At 35.5% G+C, this 21,576-nt stretch overlaps 1 protein-coding gene across 4 annotated transcripts; it reads left to right on the top strand.

Moving 5' to 3' along the window:
* Nucleotides 1-1,880: 1,880 nt before the first annotated feature.
* LOC115994525 (calmodulin-binding transcription activator 3-like) lies at nt 1,881-17,971 on the top strand. 4 transcript variants are annotated; one of them, XM_031118716.1, is made up of 12 exons: nt 1,881-2,213; nt 3,239-3,358; nt 4,903-5,018; nt 5,184-5,272; nt 9,013-9,055; nt 11,980-12,178; nt 12,352-12,465; nt 12,653-12,897; nt 14,997-15,802; nt 16,148-16,721; nt 16,870-17,190; nt 17,682-17,971. In XM_031118716.1, exons 1-12 carry the CDS (start codon nt 2,162-2,164, stop codon nt 17,787-17,789), a joined length of 2,787 nt encoding a protein of 928 aa, XP_030974576.1. In that variant the 5' UTR covers nt 1,881-2,161; the 3' UTR covers nt 17,790-17,971. The 4 variants fall into 4 exon arrangements, with proteins under 4 accessions (XP_030974576.1, XP_030974575.1, XP_030974574.1 ...); XM_031118715.1 differs by having other exon boundaries at nt 1,882-2,198; nt 12,590-12,897; XM_031118714.1 differs by having other exon boundaries at nt 1,882-2,213; nt 12,590-12,897.
* Nucleotides 17,972-21,576: the final 3,605 nt, after the last annotated feature.

The following is a 21,576-nucleotide window of genomic DNA, read 5'->3' as shown; positions in this document are numbered from 1 at the left end:
TACATTAGCAGTTAGGATGGATTGTGAAATTGGTTTCCTGTTTTTGTTGAGCATCTTTTGTTTCCTGGATCGATATCTGCCACTTTCTAGTGTTGTGAACTCTTTTATCATGGTATCAGAAAAAAAAGAGAAAAAAAAAGGATGGTTTTACCAGGCCTCCTTAGTCCATGGCATCTTTTTGGTAGTTTATGTTGCCAATTTTCCTTTGTTGATTTTAAAAATTAAATAATTATAAAAAAGAAGAAGATATTTGTGAGGTGGCAAATTTCTTGGAACTCAACTTCCTAGTATACCTTGACTCTTGTAGAGTCAAGAATTCATATTAGCAGGAGAAATTATTCCGTCTTTATGATGAATTAAGTTACTTGTCTACCATTCTATTAAAAAACTTTCACTTGTTTAAAATTGTTAAGTCAATAATCAGTTTCCGTTTAAAAAAATTTCTAACTCAATAATTTTAAACGTGGGAGTTTTTTAGTGGAATAATGGACCACGTCACTTATCTACCATAGGGATCTTATAGTTTCTTCATTAGCTGAGGTAACAATGGTATTAAAATATATTGATAGTTTTGGATGTTGTGAGGGTACTTTAGTCAATTTGAACACTCAAAGATATTTGTGTCATTTTATAAGTTTTGGGATTATTTTTAGTCAATTTTGAGGTCCAGGGGAAATTTTGATATTTTTAGGTATTGAGACTATTTTCAATCAATTTATTACTATAATTGTAATTATTCCTGAACATATTATCATCCAAATCTATGAATGCTACATTTTTCATTTTTGGATAATAATGGAAATCTAACTAATGAATCAAATGCCGTAATCTTATATTACTATAACGTAATTCTATGGATTAAAGATTCAAGTTATTATGCATATAATGATTTTTATATCATTTTTTTTACAACATTTAAGTTGAAATATTTTTATTGGTTATGATGTGAATCACCACTAATATTACTTTATCAAACTATCATTCCCAACTCTTTATTTATTTATATTAAAAACCTATCATTCGTGACTTGACACTTGATGGTAGGGTTGTAAACATGTCATGTTTTGTCAAGTATTGAAAGTTCAAACTCACTTCGACAACAAATGTAAAATGTTCAAACTTAATTTGAGTTTGAAGCATTCCTACAAACAATGTTTGAGCTAGAGCTCATTAGAAAGTCTAAATGTTTGAACTCGACTTGACTTGGCTTGATTTATTAGTCAAGTCGAGCTTGAGCTAAATATCAAATTCAAACTTAAGCTCAATATCAAGCTATTGAAATCAAAATCCAATACAAATACATTACCCAAGTTCATATTAAGCATATTATTAAGCTCATTTGATTCGGATGAGTGTTCTCAATATCTACTAAATTAAAGGCTTAGTAAGATATGAGCTAATTTTTCGAACTTATACCAAATTTATTACCAAGCCCATAAACCAATCTTAGTTTTTTTAAAATTTTTTTTTTTTTATTGAGCCCTATTGTTCACGAGTCTATTTATGAACTTTTTTTATTTTTTATTTTTTTTGCTTAGGCTCGGTTTATTTATTAAATAAGTCTAAAATGAAGGTAAATAAACAACCAAACATGAAACTTTTTTTTTTTTTTTAATTTTTATCAAGTCCAAGTCTTCCACTTTTCCAACCGTTAAATATTTTTATTTTTCGATAAGAGCAACCGTTAAATATTTGATTCAGGTCAGTTGGTCATAGCTTAAAAGAAAGATTTTTGCCGACGTAAAAAGTATTACGCGGAAAAACGAAACTTCTCCGTCACTTCTCAACCAAAAATATATATATTTGAAAAAAAAAAGACGCGGAAGAAAGCTTTTTCTACTTATATATAAGTCATAGCAAATTCCTGACGTTTCATCATAAAGATGTTCTTAACCATCTTTGGCAATAACTGGAGGTTGTTTGTTAATGTTTTACTGTCCGAATAATTCTCTCACACCTCTCTATTGAAATATCCTAAACTAGTGTCAAATTTTGGACAATCACTCACCCTTCACATACTTTTTCTGTAATCAAAAGTCGCTTTTTAAATCTCAACCCTATTTCAAATCCAAGAACTATTTTATCTGTCACAAATAGTAGTGTTTTCTGAAGATTGATTTCTGAGTATTGAGTCGGGTGGTGAGTGACCCATAACGAGTTCATGGCGAAGGGCAGGCACTCTGGTCTAAGTGGTCTTGGTAACCCACTAATAAGTGAGGTTTTTTTTTTTTTTTAAATATATATATATTTTTATTATTATCAAGAATTGTTTGCTTCTTTGGTGTTTTGTAGAATTGTGGGGTTTTAACTGTTTTTGTTTTTGTTTTGATTTTATTTTGTTTTATTTATCATGGATTTTGCATGTTTTAATGAGACTCACTACGGAAATGCTTGTACTTTGTGTTGTGGGGTATTAGAATTTGTATTGTAGTCTTGTATATTAGTCTTTGTATTTTGTTTTCTACGTGTGATTTGTACTTTCCACATATGATTTTTGTAACTATTCAGGAATGAGTAAGTTTAGTTTTTTTTTTATTTTTTTTATTTTTTTTTTATTTTATATAAACAGTTACTATTTATTACTTCCTATATTTTGACATGGTATGAGAGCAAAAGCAAAACTTCTTGTCATCAATATCATTTCTTAATCCATATCAGATATTCTTCTCCTTCTGATTATTATGCTATCTCTGTATTTTGAAAAACTTTGGAATTAGTGTTGAATTTTGATTGTTAACTATTTATAGGTGGAAGTTGTGTGCTGGGATTTTAAATGAGTTGAGATTTATTGGGGTTATATTTGTGAAGGTTTCCACTTTCTAGATATGATCATAAGGACTAAGGAGTGTTATTTATCAATGCTTGAGTAATGCTCAAAATCGAGCTATCTGAGTTCACAGATAATCTTGGTCTTGTTTAATGTTTAGTGATGCTTGGAAAATGGGAACAAGATCATCTCCATTTCACAATTAAGATTTTATTTTCTAGATTTGACAGTGTAAAGAGTGTCACGCCATTTAGTCTATAGTAGTCCTTGACAGTTGACCCTTTCTTACAAGGCCCTATATTAGTTGTTTTGAAAAAATGGAAGGTGCATCGGCATAAATTTGACGGTTTAAGTAATATTTGTGTAAAATTATTTCTACTTGTTACTTTGAAGCTGCACATATTGTGATGTTTCCCAAGGATAGAATTAACTATATGGATTTTTTTATGACTATGATTCGGTGGTATGCAGATGCTAACCATATAGTCACAGAAGCACAAAAACGATGGCTACGTACAGCTGAAATTTGTGGAATTCTTCAAAATTATAAGAACTTTCCTCTTGCTGCAGAACCGGCGCATATGCCTCCAAGTATGACTCTTAACTGCATTGTTTGGTTTGCTATTATTGACCTGGATATCTGGATGAACTTTTTGTTTTTCTTATTTCAAACCCCTCCCTCTTTTATATCTGAGACTATGTTTCACTAATAAGGAAGGAATGAAAGAAAAAAAGCTGAGTTCCAGTTTCTGTTGCAACTGGTTTAATTTATGATAATTCCTCAAAATCTGTGAGGTTAATCAGTTCTTTGGTATCATATTCTCTGGTATCATCTATAGTATATGTTTCATTACCCTATTGTTATCAGTTTTCTAAACCTTTCTGTTGCAGGCTTCTTGTGAATGAAATCTATTTTCTCATTCTTCTGCTACTTACCATGTCCAATTTTTCTCCCATTGAATTTAACAATTAAAAGTGATAATTTCTATTTGCACCAGACATTATTTTCCCAACTTATGATTTTTTTGGATATGTGTAGCCCAAAGTCTTCCAGAAACCCATTATGGTGAATGCTGGTTTCAGACCTAGGCCTGAAGTATGGTGTTGATTTGTGATTTATCATTCATTCCTCTGGAGTTTGTTTATCGTTTCGCTAGTTCAGCTTTATAAAGAATTGCAGCACCTTTTTTTTTTTTTCTTTCACATCAAAGGTCTTGTGGCTTGCGCAGAACACCCTGTTGTTGAACTAAGAAGCATGTCTCACTTCTTAGTTATCCTTATAATTTAGTTTCCTCTCTTTTCCTTTTTTGTTTGTAATGACCTTGAGTCTCCTTTGTTGACTATAACTGGTGTTCAAGAGGGCCAGAGGCACATGTAGAATGTTGGAAAAATTACCTCAATTTTCAAATTTAGGAAATTTTCATTGAAGAATAGGTGATGAAGGAGGTGCAAGCATCCTATATAATGGTGGCAATTCCACATTGCTAAGAAGAGGGTAATGAATTACAATTGGAGCTTTATATAGGTATTGCTATTAAGGCAAAAATATGCCGTGTTGAAACATATGCATAATGTAGTATCGTTTGGAATCTAAAAGATGTATGGTAGCTTTTAGGGATGAAAGATGCTTGCCTAAGTGAGTTGTGTGTAATTTAGATGTAATAAGATTTGAGCTCGTTAAAGTATTAAGTTTATAAGTTGAGATTGAGTCTTCAGTTGGGTGCAATGGGAGGGTTGGTTTATGTTGGTGAGGGTTTGTGTTGAAGTTTGTGATTGGTTTTTTTAATGTGGTTTGCAAATGTTCAGGTATTTTGCATCCCCATCCCATGATTGATGGCATGGAGTTGCCGAACTACATTAAATCTTGTTGTCTTGTGTGGATGTTTGATTTAATATTTTATTTAAGTGTACTTCTGCTAATCTCAAGCTTGAACTTGAACACATTGGTACCAAAGCTTCTGCTATAAAACATAGATTATATTAGCTTCTAAATATTAACATTTCTTGTAATATTAGGTACATTTCATGACATCATCTACTCCAAAAATTAGGCACTGTTTGAACTTTTTTTTCCTTAATTTTTCTGAAGTATACTTTAGAACATATATTCACGTAACATGTATTTCCAATTTCAGGTGGTTCATTTTTTCTTTTTAACCGGAAGGAGCTGAGATGCTTCAGAAAAGATGGCTATAATTGGACGAAGAAACAGGATGGAAAGACTGTGATGGAAGCTCATGAGAAGCTCAAGGTAGGAAATAGACATCATGCTCGAGGAAAGACATTAATCATGCTGCTCTGGGCTGTTTACTAAATCATATGCTTATGTTTTTTTCTCAATTAGGGGGTGATATATGTTAAAAGATTCTTTGTGCTTCATAATTAATTGTGTAGAGAAAATTTTACTTCCTTTCAGGTGGGAGGCATTGAGGTGTTGAACTGCTACTATGCCCGCTGTGAAGAAAATAAAAATTTACAAAGACGCAGTTATTGGTTGCTCCAAGGGTAAGTGTCTCGAGAGTTATTTGTGTGTTGCTTACCAAGTTTTTTGTTTCAATTTTAGCTTTTTTGCACTATATGATTTGTGTGTGCATCAGTGTGTCACAGGGTCAAATTTTTCACTCAAATTTTTTGCCTGTGATGGCCCTAAGTTCGTGACTTAGTCTTAGCCAGCACCACACATACATACATACTGCAATAATACTTAGAACAGATTATATAGGGACGTATACACACATAGCATACACAATATTTACAGGAAACCCACCCCCAATCTTTATTACTTAATCTCAAGTACAAAGGAAACCTTTTACAAGCCTAGAGAATTACACAGAATTTTTCCAAGGCCAAAATACACTCTACTATTGATACCCCCAACAGCCATAGGGTTAAATATACAGAATTAATTGCTATGGCAGTTACTGCCTAGTAACTACCTAGGTCTTAGACAACTTGCCACTTGTGTTCTGACTTAGGACACCTTCAACTGATATTGTCTTGGCCTGCTTTCCACATTTCTAGCCCCTATATAGCAGGTCTGGTCATCAGGAAAGCCAGGAACTACCACTGCACATGCTGCACATGCACAACCCATGTCTCAGCAAGTCATGGGGCTTCTGCCCACCATCTAGCAGCCCACACAACATGTTCTTACACATTTTGGGAGGCTTGACCCATGCTCAAGGCCTCTCCCATTAGCAATACAGCCTACATAGCATGCCCACATGTAGCACACAAAGTAATTGTCATTAGCCTACTAGCATTTGTCTGCCTTCAACCAACACCCACTAGCCCAATGCTTTGCACACAGCATTTGATCATCACAGCAACCCGACCCTACCTTGCACTTAAGTTACTAAGCCTACGCACATGAAACCAACAACTAAGCCACCAATGCCATGCACCACCACATAGGGTCAGCACCAATTGCTGCTGCCCAACATCAAAATCCATCTCTGCCCACCATGGCCCTCCTTTGCCATGGCCTTGAGGCATCATGTGGAGCAAGGTGCCTCCACATGCTCCTTGCTCCACATGCTGCCTTTTCATCCTGCTCATCGATCCAACCCGAGCAGGGAGATTGGGCAGCTCCCCCTCAAAGAGCCCTTAGGAGCATTACTAATTTGGCATGAGAAGCTATGAGTGTGTTGAGAAAACATGAAGCCAAGTGACTGGCCCAATGTTGCACAAGCACTCTCATTACTCATGCCATCATCAACAACAAATAAAGCTCCTATCAATGTGTCATAGAAAACTAGATGATGTAAATGTCGATCTTCTTTGTTCTGTTAATTGAAGATTAAAGATAATGAAACATTCATTCAATTGATCTTAGAATATTATAGCTTATCTTGGGTTCCCACTTTTTGGACTTGTTTAAACTTTGTTGTTAGTATCAAGTATGGGGACTGAAGCCTTTTTTTTTTAAGAAAATTATGTAACTGTTGTTGCATTTTATTTTGAGATTTTTTCCTAATTTTTATTTCGTATATAAGGATAACAAAACCTTAATCTCAAAATTTTTAGATTGGCTATGAATGCTTGACAAATTAATCAGGATAGGTCATATGTATTATCTTCCTTCATTTTATTTTATATGAAAGCATACATTTTTGTTGAGAATTGGGTCAAGTGGTGATAAGAGTAAAGACTGGCGGTTTGGTGCAGCTATTGGTGGGTTGTCAGTTTGGGCAAGGTGCAATATGGCTGGTGGGCGGTGGGTATGGGTTTATAGTTGATGAGGTTGGGATTGCATTGGGTTGGTTGACTCTCTTGTTGTTGGTGTGATGGTGGGTGTTCAATGGCTGTAGGGTCTCTTTCTTTTTTGTTTTGTTTTGGCTTTTTTTTAGGTACGTTTGATGTTGGGAGTCACCTAACATGATTTATCAAAGAAATGAAAAAGGGAGTGATTTTTGGTTCTCTAATTCAACCAGATAAATTGATAGTCATATCGTTGACGTTATAAATAATTAATTTTTTTAGTAAATTACAGTTTTGGTTGCCCAAAGGATTTTAAAAAATTAAGAACGGATTTTTGCTCTAATATCAAATTTGACTTTGGAAAAAATCAAAATGATTCAACAATTAAATAATAATGGGTAAAATTGTCAACCAATCACTTCTCCGGTTCTTGTTTGGATTCAACATCAAAAAAGAGTGAGTAATATCTCTAAAAGTTTGTACTTTTACAACACTTTCACAATAAATTGTTAATGGTTCTAATTTAAACTCAATACTAAAATGTGGGTTCCAGTTAGCTCAATTGGTAAAGTCTCTGATAATTGTATAAGAGATTTGTAGTTCAATTCACGCCATAGGTAGAAACTCTTTCCAAAAAAAAAAAAACTCAATACTAAAATACTGATATTATAATTAATTTACCTAAAATAGAAACATAATTGATCAACACTAATTAAAAATAATAATTGACCCATTCAAATACGATTGACGACTTTATATGTTAAATTGAAATTAATATTAATTTTGCAATTCCCATTAAGGAGCAGGACACACCAATTTGTGTGGGACTCAGAAACACAAGTCTCGTAGACTTAAAACAGGAGCTTGTGATTCCCATCACCCATACCCGTTTTCTGTACGGGTTAACGGTTAACCGTTAACGGTTGGAATCACTACTTCTTAAAACCCGATTTTAAAAAAATAAAATAAAAACCATCGGATGAAATCGAAGAGGAGAGGAGGAGAAACGACGTAGTTTTGAACTGCTGTTGCGTTTGGAAACTTCAAAGCTGGATCTTGATCGATCTTAGGAAACCAATACAAAAGTGTATTTCTCCAATCTTGTTCTTGTTCTTCCCCATTGCTGTTATGTATCGAACCTTGGCCCGTCTAAGTGAAGAGGTTCGGATGGACCAGACCCGGGCAGGGAGAACTCGGAATCGGACTCGATTGGTGACTCGTCCGAGTTACGTACGGACTCGGCGGCGGAGTGACGAAGAGGCAACGGAGGAGTTGAACAGATGTGCATGGCAGAGAGTTAGATAGGAGAGAGAAATTTGTGGTGAGTGGTTATTTATTTTTAATTTATGAAAATTGATTTTAAGAAGTAGTGAAGGTATGGAGGCAGTTATTAAAGGGTGTAAAATAGGAGAAATAAAAATAAATAAATTAATCGAGTGACATCGCATTTGCATAAATGACAACGATTTATTGCTTGGAAGGATCACTTCAGCGTGGACCTAATACTGGGGAATGCGTTTTTTTTAAAAAAATTTTACTCTTTTTTATTTATTTAGTTTTTATAACATATGTTTTAAATGCTCCTAAAATTATTAAGTTATGTATGAAAAAAAAAAATTTGAAATTGTTAAAAGAAAAGAAAAAAATAAAAGTAGGTATGTGAGTTAAGGAAAATATTAAATTCTCCTAAATGTTTTTTTTTTTTTGGAGAAACAAAAAATTAAGTTATGTATGAAAATATTATGCTAAAATTTTACTATGTTTTTAAAATTTGAGGGGAGGGGAGGAGTTTCACAAGTCTCTGTTCTCTACTTTTCATCAACTTGTACTTGTAGGTTTGTGAGTGAAGGAATTAGCAATATTTTCACTTCTAGTTATCAACCAGTCTTTTTCAGCTGGTAATCTTATTGACTCTAACTAAACGCCATATGGCTTGCTGAAGTTATTGCAACTTTTGTTTCCTATACTTTCTATTCTTGGAATGGCTTGTGGCTGAGTGTTTCTCTTATGTCTTTTTACCAAACTCACTACTAGTACTACTGCAGGGAGCTCTCTCATGTGGTTCTTGTCCACTATCGGGAAGTAAAGGTAACCCCTTATCCATTTACCCTTTTTATCCAATAAGTCAAAAATAGGTAAATTGTAAGAATAACTTAAATTATTTAGGTTAAAAATTATTTCCTAGTATGTAAATGATTATTCTAAGATATATATAATCTAACATTTTCCGTTACACAGCTTCTTTGATCCACGTTGGTGGTTGTGGTTTATGTGTTATGGTGGTATTTCAAACTTTCACCGCGAGAGACTCTTCTAAAGAGCCTCAGGTTTTTAATGATAAAAAATTCTTAGGTAATTCCAAATAATATTTCAACTTGGATGCAAATGAGCTCAAACTCAAGCGGTACTTCTTGTTAAATCCGATTTTAACCCCAATTCTTATTACGCAATAGAAAATTGTCAATTTATTACCAATTATATCAATTATGTGATCACAATTCTAGTGATATAAACCATGAAAAACAGCAAGTCACCAAATATGTAAGCGCAACAATAAAAGCAATAAAAACATTAGATAACGATATGGTGACGAAGTGGAAAATCAATAGAGAACGTCTTCAAAGTAAAAACTACTTCAGGGGTAATGTATCCCAATTAAGGCACTCCATTATATGAGAAGGAGTTTACAATTTAAAACAGAACTTTTGCTGTCTAGACTCTATGAGACTTCAACTTAGTAGACAAACTCATTGTTGTGAATCATAGTAGCTTAAGAACTATAAAGAGTCTAAACTTATCATATATGGACCCTTTCACGAATGAACTGTCCATGTCAATGAATCAGCACCTCTAACCTACTTCAAGGCACCTCCTTGAAGGTTTGATAGCCAATGAGTTGATGAAGACTCTGTGGTTTCAACCTCTTGGATCACAAGTATGAATATAAACTAGAATGATTCTCTCTTTTGTACTCACTGATGGAGGCTATAATTTTCTCAGCGTGGCACTTAGTTTCTGCCTCCTTAAGCCTCATGGAAGTCAAGTATATAAGAATTTATAGAGTTTCCATAAGTAGGGTCCAGAGAAATTATTCTTTGTCTAACCTAGCAAAATTTGTCATCCTCAAGGTGTGGCACTTGGTCTCTTATGTTTGTCTAACCTAGCAAAATTAGTCTTTTACCTCTTCTTTATGATTCATCTTAAATGGAGGAATGTACACATTTTTTCCTTTAGAGCCAGAAGGCTTTGTTGGAATGGAAGACCCTATCTTCATATGTCCTAGGTTGGTTTTATCAGAGTCGGGCTCTACATCAATCTTGGAATTAGATACTTTTTCCAATTTGGAATTATATTCAGCAAGTTCTTCTTCCAAAAACTCGACCTTAACCCTAAGGGAGAAATTCTCAATTTCTTACTCTTGACTCCATCTACCAACTTGTTGGTTTCTTCAAGTTTGACACGTAAGGTCTCCTTAATATATTCAAACTACTTTAATTTTTCCAAGTACTTTTCAACATTTTTTTAATTATAATCAACTTATTGGATTCATCAAGTTTTACATGTAAAACCCCTATTTCAAGTTCAATCTTGCTCAATTTCTAAGTGATTTCTTATAGTCTTTCTTGGATTTGATAATTTTGCTAAAGAGATTGTTACCAGCAATTCTAGGAACTCCTATAGAATTGTTTCAAATAACATCATCACTATCATGAGTATAATGACTCTTGACTTTATCCATGACAAAACTAGGATCAAGGGTCACACAAGGAAATTAATCCTACAGCATTGAAGCAAAGCTCTAATACCAATTGAAAAATGTTGTTTAGAACCCTAGTATGGCTTGCTACTAATTTTAACCAATTAATTCAATTGTGCCCTGGGTAGTTAATTAGTCAATATTCAAGCACAGTAGTCAATATGAATAATAGCATGCACAATAGTAGAGAACAAACACACACACAAGGATTTGTTCAGGAAGTGAAAACCTAAAAGGTAAAACACTCCAGGGCCAAGCCCAATTCATCAAATCACTATGAAGGTTCTTGCAATACATACTATACTATATAGACTTCCCATACAAGTAGATAGACACCGTACCAGAGCTTCCTGCTCCTGCTAGCAAGTGCAGACTCCTACCTTGTGCTTTGAAATCCACTTGATGAAGTCAATCCACTGACCACAAAATCAATCACTCAATCACTCCAAGGCTTCTTGAAGATTTGTCTCGATCTAGTTTCAAACAGGAAGTCCAATACAAGTATGGTGATCTATGTGTTTGGAATAATCAACCCCTCAAAGATGTTCAATGGGAGAGGGTGGAAGAAAAAGAATAGCTCTCTCTAGGTTTTTATTTTTTTTCTATGGCCATCTTTGTTCTCTGGAAATTGGGGTTGATATAGGGTTTAAATACAAGTAGGTTTTAGGCTTGCAGTGGGTACAAACACAGCTCTGGAAGCAAATCTCAGAATTTCTATTATAAGGTTCAGTCAATCGAGAGTCTACCAAGAGTTTTTGTCTGAATCACCAATCTCAAACGATTGAACTTTGACCGGTCCAAGATCTTTAGTTTGGCATAGTGAAAAGAAGATTCAGCCTTTAGCCCTCGTTGCAACTGTTCATATTAGAATTACAAAACCCAAAATTACAAATAAATTCGTCATGGAATTAGCCAGCACTAAAAATCCTAACAAAAGTTACAATACATGGAGGTAATACTGTTCTTGATGCTTATATCATGCATTCAATTCTTAAGTTCATGTGTGCTAGTGATCTTAAATAGGATGCTCATGCAGTTCTTGTCATATTTGTTGTTATTGGTGTCGTATGCTCATTGTTACTTAAGTTCAGCTTTGAAGCTCATTGTTACTTAAGTTCAGCTTTGAAGCTCCTTATTGATTGTTTGGAAACAGATTTTAATCTCCTGATTATTTCTGTTACATATTAAATTTTAATTTATCTCAAACTTTTTATATATTGGGTTTTATTTTTTCTGTGTTTTCCAACTAGTTCAGGGCAATAGGACAAATGATAGCTGTATTAAAGAGACTAAAGAAGCTTTTCCCTATTTCCAAGAAACTGAACCCAATTCGGAGATGGATGGCTATGTGTCCTCTTGTTTTCATCCGAATAATTCCCAAGTAACTTCACAAACTATAGATATAACAGGCCTCAACAGTGCTCAGGCATTAGAACACATGGATGCTGAATCAGGTAGATTTGTTGTATTTATGCCTGGGTTTATGTTTTAGCTATAAGCTGCTAAAGTTACCTCACAGAGAAGATTCTATACAGGTTTGAGGATGATGTATCCATTGATCATTTATTTTCAGCATGTTCAAAATCTTGTTTTCCTACATCTTTGCAACTTAATGTGAAATGTGCAGTCTGTAATCACCAAGCAAGTTCTGGATTCCATTTGTCCTTCGAATTCCAACAACCCATGGTGGAGAAGATGAATCCTGGACTCTCTGATCCTTTTCTGCCTGCATCAATTCCAAGTAAAGTTGTTTGCTTTGTTTTTCAATCTATTTTGCATCATCAATACATAAGGGATTTTAATATCACTGATTGTTAAATGACATGGCACACAAACTTCATCGTTATACTCTAACCAATAAGCAGATTATTATCAAGGAGAATTCTCAACCGTTTTGGGGGTGGATTTTGGCTCACTTGCTCAAGCAGATAAAGCAAAATACAGCAACAATATGAGGCAAATCCTTGATTCTCCACCGTCAGATGATGACTTGGGAAATGGTACTTCTGGCAATCAAGCTGTGCCATTTTGGCCATCATTTCCTGAAACACAACCTGATACCAATGGATTCCTTCTTGAACGAGAAAATCTGGTACTAAGGCAGCATTTCACCAGCAACTTTGTTGAGAGATGGGAATTCAGTAGTCACCCTCAAATCCAAAATGAGTGGCAGGTACAGAGTTATTTACTATTTAGAGTATGTGCCAAGAGCCCTATGGCTCAATACTCAATAGTAATGCTTGGTCTCCCCCAAGAAGAGAACTTGGGTTTGAATTCCCCCTCCCACTTGTTGCAAGTAAAAAAAAAAAATTATGTATCATTGGTATCATGTATGTTTATTTTTGCTTCTTCTTTTCTTTTTTTTTTTTTTTTGTGTGAAATTGTTAACACTTTATCATGTTTGTTGTCGAGTATCATGTTATGTTTGGAAAATTAATTTTATTTTTATTTTACAAGCTGAACAAGGAAGTTTCAATCAAGATATGGGATGATGCATTTAGAGTTATTGCTTGGAATTTTATGATTATAACATATATTAAGAATTCTATCTACTAGTCTTAAATTGTGGTGATGACTTACTTAGCAACCCCCCCCCCCACCCCCCCGGGGGGCCCCCCCAAAAAAATGTTGATGCCTCATTGATGGAAAGTTGCATCCTTTCTTAGATTTTGTTGGTGCACTTTTAGATGCTTATGAGATTTGTGCATAGTTATTTTATCAAAGTATAGATGATGATGCATATTTAGATTTGGCACCTGTACATTATCTATCACAAAATTGAGTCATTTATTTGTAATACTTACCATGTTAGTTAAGTTTAAGCATGTTGAGGTTGATTAGGTGAAAATCTATGTTATTGATGATAGAAGAACCATGATGAGAGAAACAATATATTGTTTGGAAATCTAAGGTGTTGAGTCCAGCCAATGATAGGAGTGTTTAGAGAATTCCTCATTCGTTTTGAAATCCCACTTTGGTTAGAGGAATAATAAGGAGGTGACTTGCTCTATTAAAAAAATAGTCCCACATTTTAAAAGAGAATTAGCAAGGAGGTGTGCCCCACCCTTATAAAAGAAGTGGTAGAGTAGCTTTATTGTGTGGATAGTTAGGCGCAAAGGTTTGTCTTGTGAGAGAGGTAGAGGCTAGCTTTGCCTAGTGAGTTAGTGTCAGAGCACCTTACCTTTGGATGTATTGTGATTTTGGGTTAGTTTATTGTTGAGAGTTTTTTGTGAGAGTTTGTGTGATTGTAATTCCCATTATTAACAGTGAATTTTGGTTGGCATTGCCCATGGAGTTAGGCTTGGTTGGCATCCCATGGAGTTTGTGTGTCTTGTGCTTGCTTTTTTGTTGTTTTGCATGTATTTTCACACCATAAGGTTAAGGTAAATTCCAAGAAGTGTCCATGGTAGTTAATTAGGTTGTTAGTAATTTATTAGGTTTTCCTAGGGTCTAGGTATTCTAGTAATTCTATAATTATTAGTTATGGGCCATTGCTGTGGGCCTTGAGTTTTTTTTATTAATAAGTAAGTCTTATTTAGTTTATAGATCTTTATAACTGGTCTTTGGTTCAATTCAATCAGGGTTTGATTTATTTGTTAAGGGAGGGGTTCTAGTTCTATTAGGAAAAGTTAGATTTAGGGTCAATATAAGTAAAATTGATCAATAAAGTATCGCACAGTGTTGGCCTTATTGTTATTTTTCTTCTTTTCTTATATCTCTTTCCTTTCTCTTTAATATTCTGTCGCTATTAGTACCACTCATGGGTACCGTTCACACAACAGTATATATGTGCTGTTCATGATACTGTTCACAGATTATGTGCAGACTCGAATTCTGTTTCTTCTTATCTCTTTGTAACCCTAAATCAATTCTTTTATATTCCTTACAAAAACCATAGTCATTCTTGAACTCTAATTCTTCATTCTAAAGGTTCTAAACCGAAAGTTCACAATTCCTCCCAAGTAGACGATTCCCCCAATTTATCCTACATCACTTTGAAGTCTTTACTATATTTCTCTCTCACTATATATATATAACATTGGGGCAATGGTGTAACTGCTATTAGTTAATATTGATGTAGTTAATTGACTGAGTTTCTGGCTGGTGGCTTAAATTCCTAAATTTTTTGTTGTAACATAGTAATTACCTTTTAATTAACTAGCAGAGTGCATAATTATTAATATGTTGGTTTAAGAGTTCATAGGGCCATAAACTGTTTTCTTGTCCAAGTTCAACTATTTGTGTTGAGGTTTTAATTTTCCTTGTAAACAGACTTCTGAAGGTAAATGGCCCTTAAATCAGAATGTGCATGCAGAATCAGAGTATGGTGCCACTTCTTTGTTTCATGAACAAGATGTTAATTTGGATGAACAATTCAACTTTCAGAAGTCTTGCCTTCTACAGACTGATAATCAAGAAATTCATCCTATGCAAAATAACCTTCAAGTACAGCTTTCAGATGCAGATCATGGATGCAAAACGGCCCTAGAGGGAAAAATAGATTTTGCCATTTTAAACCAATGGATGATGAGTGATGAAGTTGAATGCCTATTCAAACATAATAAATATGCAGATACTACAGATAATTATAGTGGCAAAGTGAGTGGTATTTTTCTTTTGCGATTTGAAAAACTATTGTCTCTGACCTCTGTCTGCCCTCCAAGTGCTGATTTCATTAGTGTGAGCAAGAAATCTGAAGTAAGGAGTAAAATCAGTTCATTGTTAGAAGGGGAAGATGAAGAAAGGGATCAAATGCTAAATGTTATTATTAATCAAAAAAAAGAATGGCATCAAATATTAGAGCTTGCTTCTGAGAAGGATTTCTCTTCTAAAAAAGTACAGGAAAAGCTCCTTAAAAAGCTACTGAAAGAGAAGTTGCATGTATGGCTCCTTCAGAAAGAAGCAGAAGATGGAAAAGGCCCTTCTGTATTAGATGAGGGTGGCCAAGGTGTGCTACATTTAGCAGCTTCTCTTGGCTATGATTGGGCCCTAGAACCAACTATTATTGCAGGTGTCAGTGTCAATTTCCGTGATGTGAATGGATGGACTGCACTTCATTGGGCAGCATTTTGTGGCAGGTGAGCACTTACGATTTCTTGCTTGCTTCTTTGTAGTAAACTTTTCCTTGGATACTTCTGTTCTATTCTTTGATCTGCCTTCCGGTTTAGAGGACACCACATTCAGGCTGAATCTCATATTAGAAGAAAAGGGAAAAACACCTATTTCATATAATGAATATATTGCAGAGAACTATGTATGCCATGAAAGCCTTCTCTGTACATGAGAGGGAAATTGAAATCCTTATAAACTCAATTTAGGTTTAAAAATGGCTAATTGACAAGGATACACCTGAAAAGAAAGTGATATTCCTTTTCCTTCTCTTTACCTTTCTGTTGACTTCTTGTTTGAACATGCTTTATCAGAGAGCGCACAGTTGCTTTCCTTGTCTCTCTTGGTGCGGATCCTGCTGCATTAGTTGATCCATGTTCCAAATATCCTTCAGGCAGAACAGCTGCTGACCTAGCTTCTGCCAATGGACACAAAGGAATTGCTGGTTATCTTGCAGAATCTCATCTGAACAGCCACCTTTCATCTCTTACGCTGGAAACTGGGGAAGGCAATGCTGCAGGGATTTCTGGAGCAAAAGCAGTAGAAACAGTTTCAGAACAAAGTGCAACTCCAGTCAGTGATGGGGATTTACCATATTCATTGAAGGATTCATTAGCTGCTGTCTGTAATGCCAGCCAAGCTTTTGCTCGTATTCATGAAGATTACAGGGTGAAGTCCTTTCAAAAAAAGCAGTTAAAAGAGTATGGTGATGATAAATTTGGAATGTCAGATGCACAAGCTCTTTCACTTCTTGCTCTTAGGACAAACAAATCAAGAAAACATGATCTACCTGTGCATGCTGCTGCAATCCGGATACAAAGTAAGTTCCGCAGCTGGAAGGGTAGAAGAGAATTTTTGATAATCAAGCAGAGAATGGTTGAAATTCAGGTGCATTGTCACTATTTCTTTTGCATGCTTGATTTTGAGGCTCCTATTTTACTCTTATCATTTATTCTTGTGTTTGTTTTACTAGCATTTTTTTTCCTCAGTTGAGCCAAGTTCATGAATACTAATTATTTAGCTTTCATAATGAAAGGCACAAGCAAGACAACACCAGGTCAGGAAGAACTATATAAAAATTATCTGGTCAGTAGGGATTGTAGAAAAGGTAATTTTGCGTTGGAAACGAAAAAGTGGTGGCTTGCGTGGGTTTAAAGCAGAAGCACTTGCTGAGGGCCACAAAATGCAAGATAAATCTTCAGAGGATGACTATGACTTCCTGAAAGAAGGCCGAAAGCAAACAGAAGAGAGGCTGCAAAAAGCACATGCTACAGTGAAGTCCATGGCTCAGTCTGCAGAGGCAAGAGATCAATACCATAGGCTGCTGAACGTTCTGACTAATATTCAGGGATCCATGGTACGTTATTACTATTTTGATATTCTCCTCTCTCTCTCTCCATTTTTTCTTCTCAATTTTCCATGTTATAATAATATTCCATTGTGTTTCCTTTAGGAACATAATCTGTTTTCCTTTTAACTGAAATAGCTCTGAATCAAATCATTTTAGCATAGTGAGCTTCGCAATGGTTCCAGTTTAACATTTTTTTGGTTAGATTAGTTTTTAAGTGAATGACACAACCGAGGATGAATGGACTAGGTTGAACTCTAAGCGGGATAAAATACTTGTAAATCAATGCTAGTGTTGACCATACGCCATTAATCCTGGGAATGCAGCATTAATATCACTTGTTACCCTATAGCAGTAGGCATGCAGCATGCTGTCCACTTGGGATTTCATCTTCAATGGACCACTAAAATAGAATGGAGTTTGTTGGTATATTGTAATATTCTTCATCTGATTGGTTTTATAGTCGAAGTCTTTCTATCTCATTGCTGTTGATTTTGCAGGTTGTGGGTGATGGGGTTCCAAGCAGTTCAGATGAAATGGCTGATTATAATGACCTGATTGATATTGAAGCATTCCTGGATGAAGGCACTAACATGCCTTCAGCCTGAACCTCTGGTTCATTCTCTTCTCTTGTAAAATATTTGTTATTAGTGGCAGTGGGAATGTTATTTATCAATTAGGTTTGCTAAAATTCTTGTATAAATATTTGTTCATTCTCGTCTCTTGTAAAAATTCTTGTATAACGAAAAGGAATATAGAGGAAAGAAAAAAAATGTATAATATTATTATATTAATAGCATTCTAATAGCAATTTTTGGTTAAATAAAAACATAACCTTTAGAAGGTAGTGCCAATGGTGGTGGATTAATGTGAAAATCAATAACTTGCCGCATCAAAAAAAAAAAAAAAAAGAGAGAGAGAGAGAGAGAGAGAGAGAGAGAGAAGAGGGAAAAGAGAAAAGAAGAAAGATTGATTCAAGGTCGTTTGGATGCGTCCTCTCAGTTGTGTGAGTTCTCCGCCATCCTATCTAGTCCGAATCTTGTCAAGGATGGATTGACAGGCCTCCATAGTAGTCCATAGCACCTTATTGGTAGCTATGTTTCCATTTTTCCTTGGTCGGTTTAAAAAAAAAAAACAAAAAGTTCGAACATTTGGCCTCCATTTTGACACTGACAGTTTAAATTTTAAACCTCTATCCTTTTGGGATCATGCGTCATATCTATTAAATAATTTTCCAATAAATCTAAAAATTTGCAACTGAATGCATTCTCTTTTATTAAACTAATAATGTTTTTTGGTTCTGATCTACAGAGATGCTGAAAGACTTCACACTGTAAATTCGACATCTCATTAACGTTTCTGTAAGGAATTTCCTGCCGCCATTTAATAATTAGCGACCAATTCTGAAACTCAAAAATGATTCATCTTATTGCAGTGCCTTGTTAAGAGTGTCAAAACATTATAAAATTGATTAGAAATAATCAAGGCTTATAGCAAAACCGGTTTAAATGAGGCTCTTTTCGGTTCGCTTTTACGCTAAAATTGTTTTAAGCACTGGATCAACACAAGCTGGGAAAAAAAGGCCATCAAAACGAACACAACCCTGAAGGCTAAAAGCCTTAGGGATGTTTGTAATGGAGGGAGATGGGCTCTCCTCTCATCTCCCTTCATCCAAACATAGGGTTAAGGAGAAAACTTGCAACAATTACAACATTCGAACCCAAGTAGTTTTAAAATAAAGGCAAAAATATTATTTTCGTCCTTAAATTTTCATCCCATTTTCACTTTGGTTCCTACTTTTTATTTTTACTATTTTTAGTCCCCAAAATCAAAAGCCGTTCCATTTTGGTTCTTACCGTCATCTCACTAACGAAAAATAGCTTACGTGACAAACAGAATACACAGCTCAACATTTTAGATATTAAAAAAGACACATCATTATTTTTCCTTTTCTTTCATTATTTTAAAATAAAATAAAATTTTAGTTATCATTCAATTATTTAAATAATAATTGTTCTTCATGTTCTTCCCCCAAGAACATGGTTGCCTAGAAAATAAGAAATTCAAGATTTTCTTCTCTTTTATTGCATTTTCTTAGCATCTAAACAAGCAAAAACATATACAAAACCATGATTAAACTCAAATACTATAACACAATCAACTAACTGTAGGGGCCTTTTTAGCGTATTGTGCGTTAGGCTAGGCTGCCTCCTGCGGTAATGGGCCCGAATGTTTCTGAGTAAGGGAGTTGGAACCGGTTTAATTGTAACTTAACTTGGGCCGGTTTGTGCACAAACTATGCCTTGTCTGCCAGGAGTAGGCTTACGGCAAGCAGAACTGTTTCAGATGAGTTATGGCAGGCAAGTATAATAATAATAACCAAAATAGAGCACTCTGACTATTTAAATAAAATGGCCAAGTAATTCCTACTTATAAAACATGATTACAGTCGTGATAATGTCATTTATAGAGAAAGTAAGGGAGAAAGAAAACAATATGAACTAATCAAGAATGGGCATAAATCAAGTTTTAAGTTTGGTCCGTCGAAGCAAAGCTAATGAGGGGAAAACGCCTCCTCTCAATGCAAATAATCTCCCATGAAAAGATCCTGTCGTGGGGATTAATGGTTTTGAGGGAGTCGGACCTGAATTGTTATTGCCCAAAAGGAATCCTTGTTACGTTTTGGAAGAGAGTAGAATTAGAAGGGGGAGAGAGGGAAACCGACCTACTGGTGCATGCGCATTGTATTATCTCTCTTTTTTCCTCAATTTCCTCTCTTTTTTTCTCTGTTTTCTTTCTTATCTCTTTTCTTTTCATTTACTCTGTTTTCTTTTTACTCCATGAATACTCTATTTTTCAACCCTCTTTTCAGGGTACGGCAAGGGTCCTTTTATAGTGCCTGCCGTGGTCAGTTTTTATCACTTTGCCCCTTAACCGCCTTTTTCTGGTCTGTGCGTACCTGCTGACCACCAAAGGTGTGTGACACTCACCCTTGCTAGACAAAGGCAAGGTTTGTTTCATTCCTCAATCCACTGTAGCACTTTTTCCTGCCACGGCATAAATGCTTTCTCTCTCTTTCCCTTAAGGCATGCACCTAACGGTTCTCCCCTTAACCTTACCTCTTTTGGGTGGTCTGTCATCCCAACAGGACGTACCTCACAAAAGGGCTTGAGCAGGAGCCGCAAAATAGATTTTTTCCCCTCTCCCGACCACCAAACCATACCCCCTTTACCTCTTACCTCTGGTCCATGGCCCCAACATGTCTTATATTGGCTGGGTACAGGCTGGTGGTGTCTGGACCTTGCGCGTGCTTCCCTTTAAGATACGTCCAAGAGTCTGCCTGCTGCTTATGCGTTTGCCATGATCTGGAGACTCTGTGTCTGTGTTTTCTGACCTTTTATGTAGGCTTTTCTTTGGTTTCCCGCTCCATTTAAGAGCTGGGCTTTGTCTGATGATAGGCCTTACATTTCTTTGGTTCACTCTCGATTTTCTTTATTTCTTGCAACGTTGTACTGTTATTCCTGCCGTAATAACTTAATCCTGCTGGGTCTCTTTTGGACCAGCCGTTTATTCCTTCTCTCAATAGCTTATCATGGACACTATTTTGCTTTTACTTGTGGGCTCCTATGTCCCTTTGGGTTTTCCATTGGGCATCCACGGCCCTTTTGCTTTCTTTGGGTTTCCTCGGCCCATTTGCTAATTCCAGACTCCCATGGGCTTTTTACTAACTTCATTGGGCTTCCCTGACCCAATAACCTTATTCTCATCCTTGGGGTTCATGGGCCTGCCATAAACCCCTTATTCTCTTAGTTTGCATTGCCTTAGGCCTGTGGCGGCTCTTTCTCGCTTTTCTACCTCATACACTGCCCATGGGATGCCATTTCTTTCTTTCCGGGCTTTTTTGAGCCCACTTGCGTTTTCAAGACCCATTTGTTTATTTGTTAGGCCTGTGATTCATTATTCCTGTCGCTTGGATCTAATAGTTTTTTGCTATCTATTTTGTCAATTCATTATTGCCCTTATTATTGGGCTTTCTTTTTGTCTGCCTGAGCTTTCACAAATGGCCCTCAACACTAACAAAACCCAAAACACTTAATCCAAAAAATAAATAAATAAAACAAACAAAATCTAATACACGGTTAGATCAAAAACACAATACTACAAATATCAAAACTCAAAGCCAATCCTCATCAATAAAATACACCAAACCACAATGACCATCTAGGTTTAGAGAGAGAGAAGATGAGATCTCGGTCAAGGTGGGTTCCGGCCATGGATCTTCAACCATGGGGTTTCGGCCATGGGTCATCAATCATGGATTTAGAGAAGATGAACACAAAATTTAAAACCCAAAAAATTTGAATTCAAACCCAGATTGGCTGAAACACAAAACTC

The sequence above is a fragment of the Quercus lobata genome, chromosome 6 (assembly GCF_001633185.2).
Source record: "Quercus lobata isolate SW786 chromosome 6, ValleyOak3.0 Primary Assembly, whole genome shotgun sequence".
NCBI classification, from domain to species: Eukaryota; Viridiplantae; Streptophyta; class Magnoliopsida; order Fagales; family Fagaceae; genus Quercus; species Quercus lobata.
This window is presented reverse-complemented; position numbering and strand designations above follow the sequence as displayed.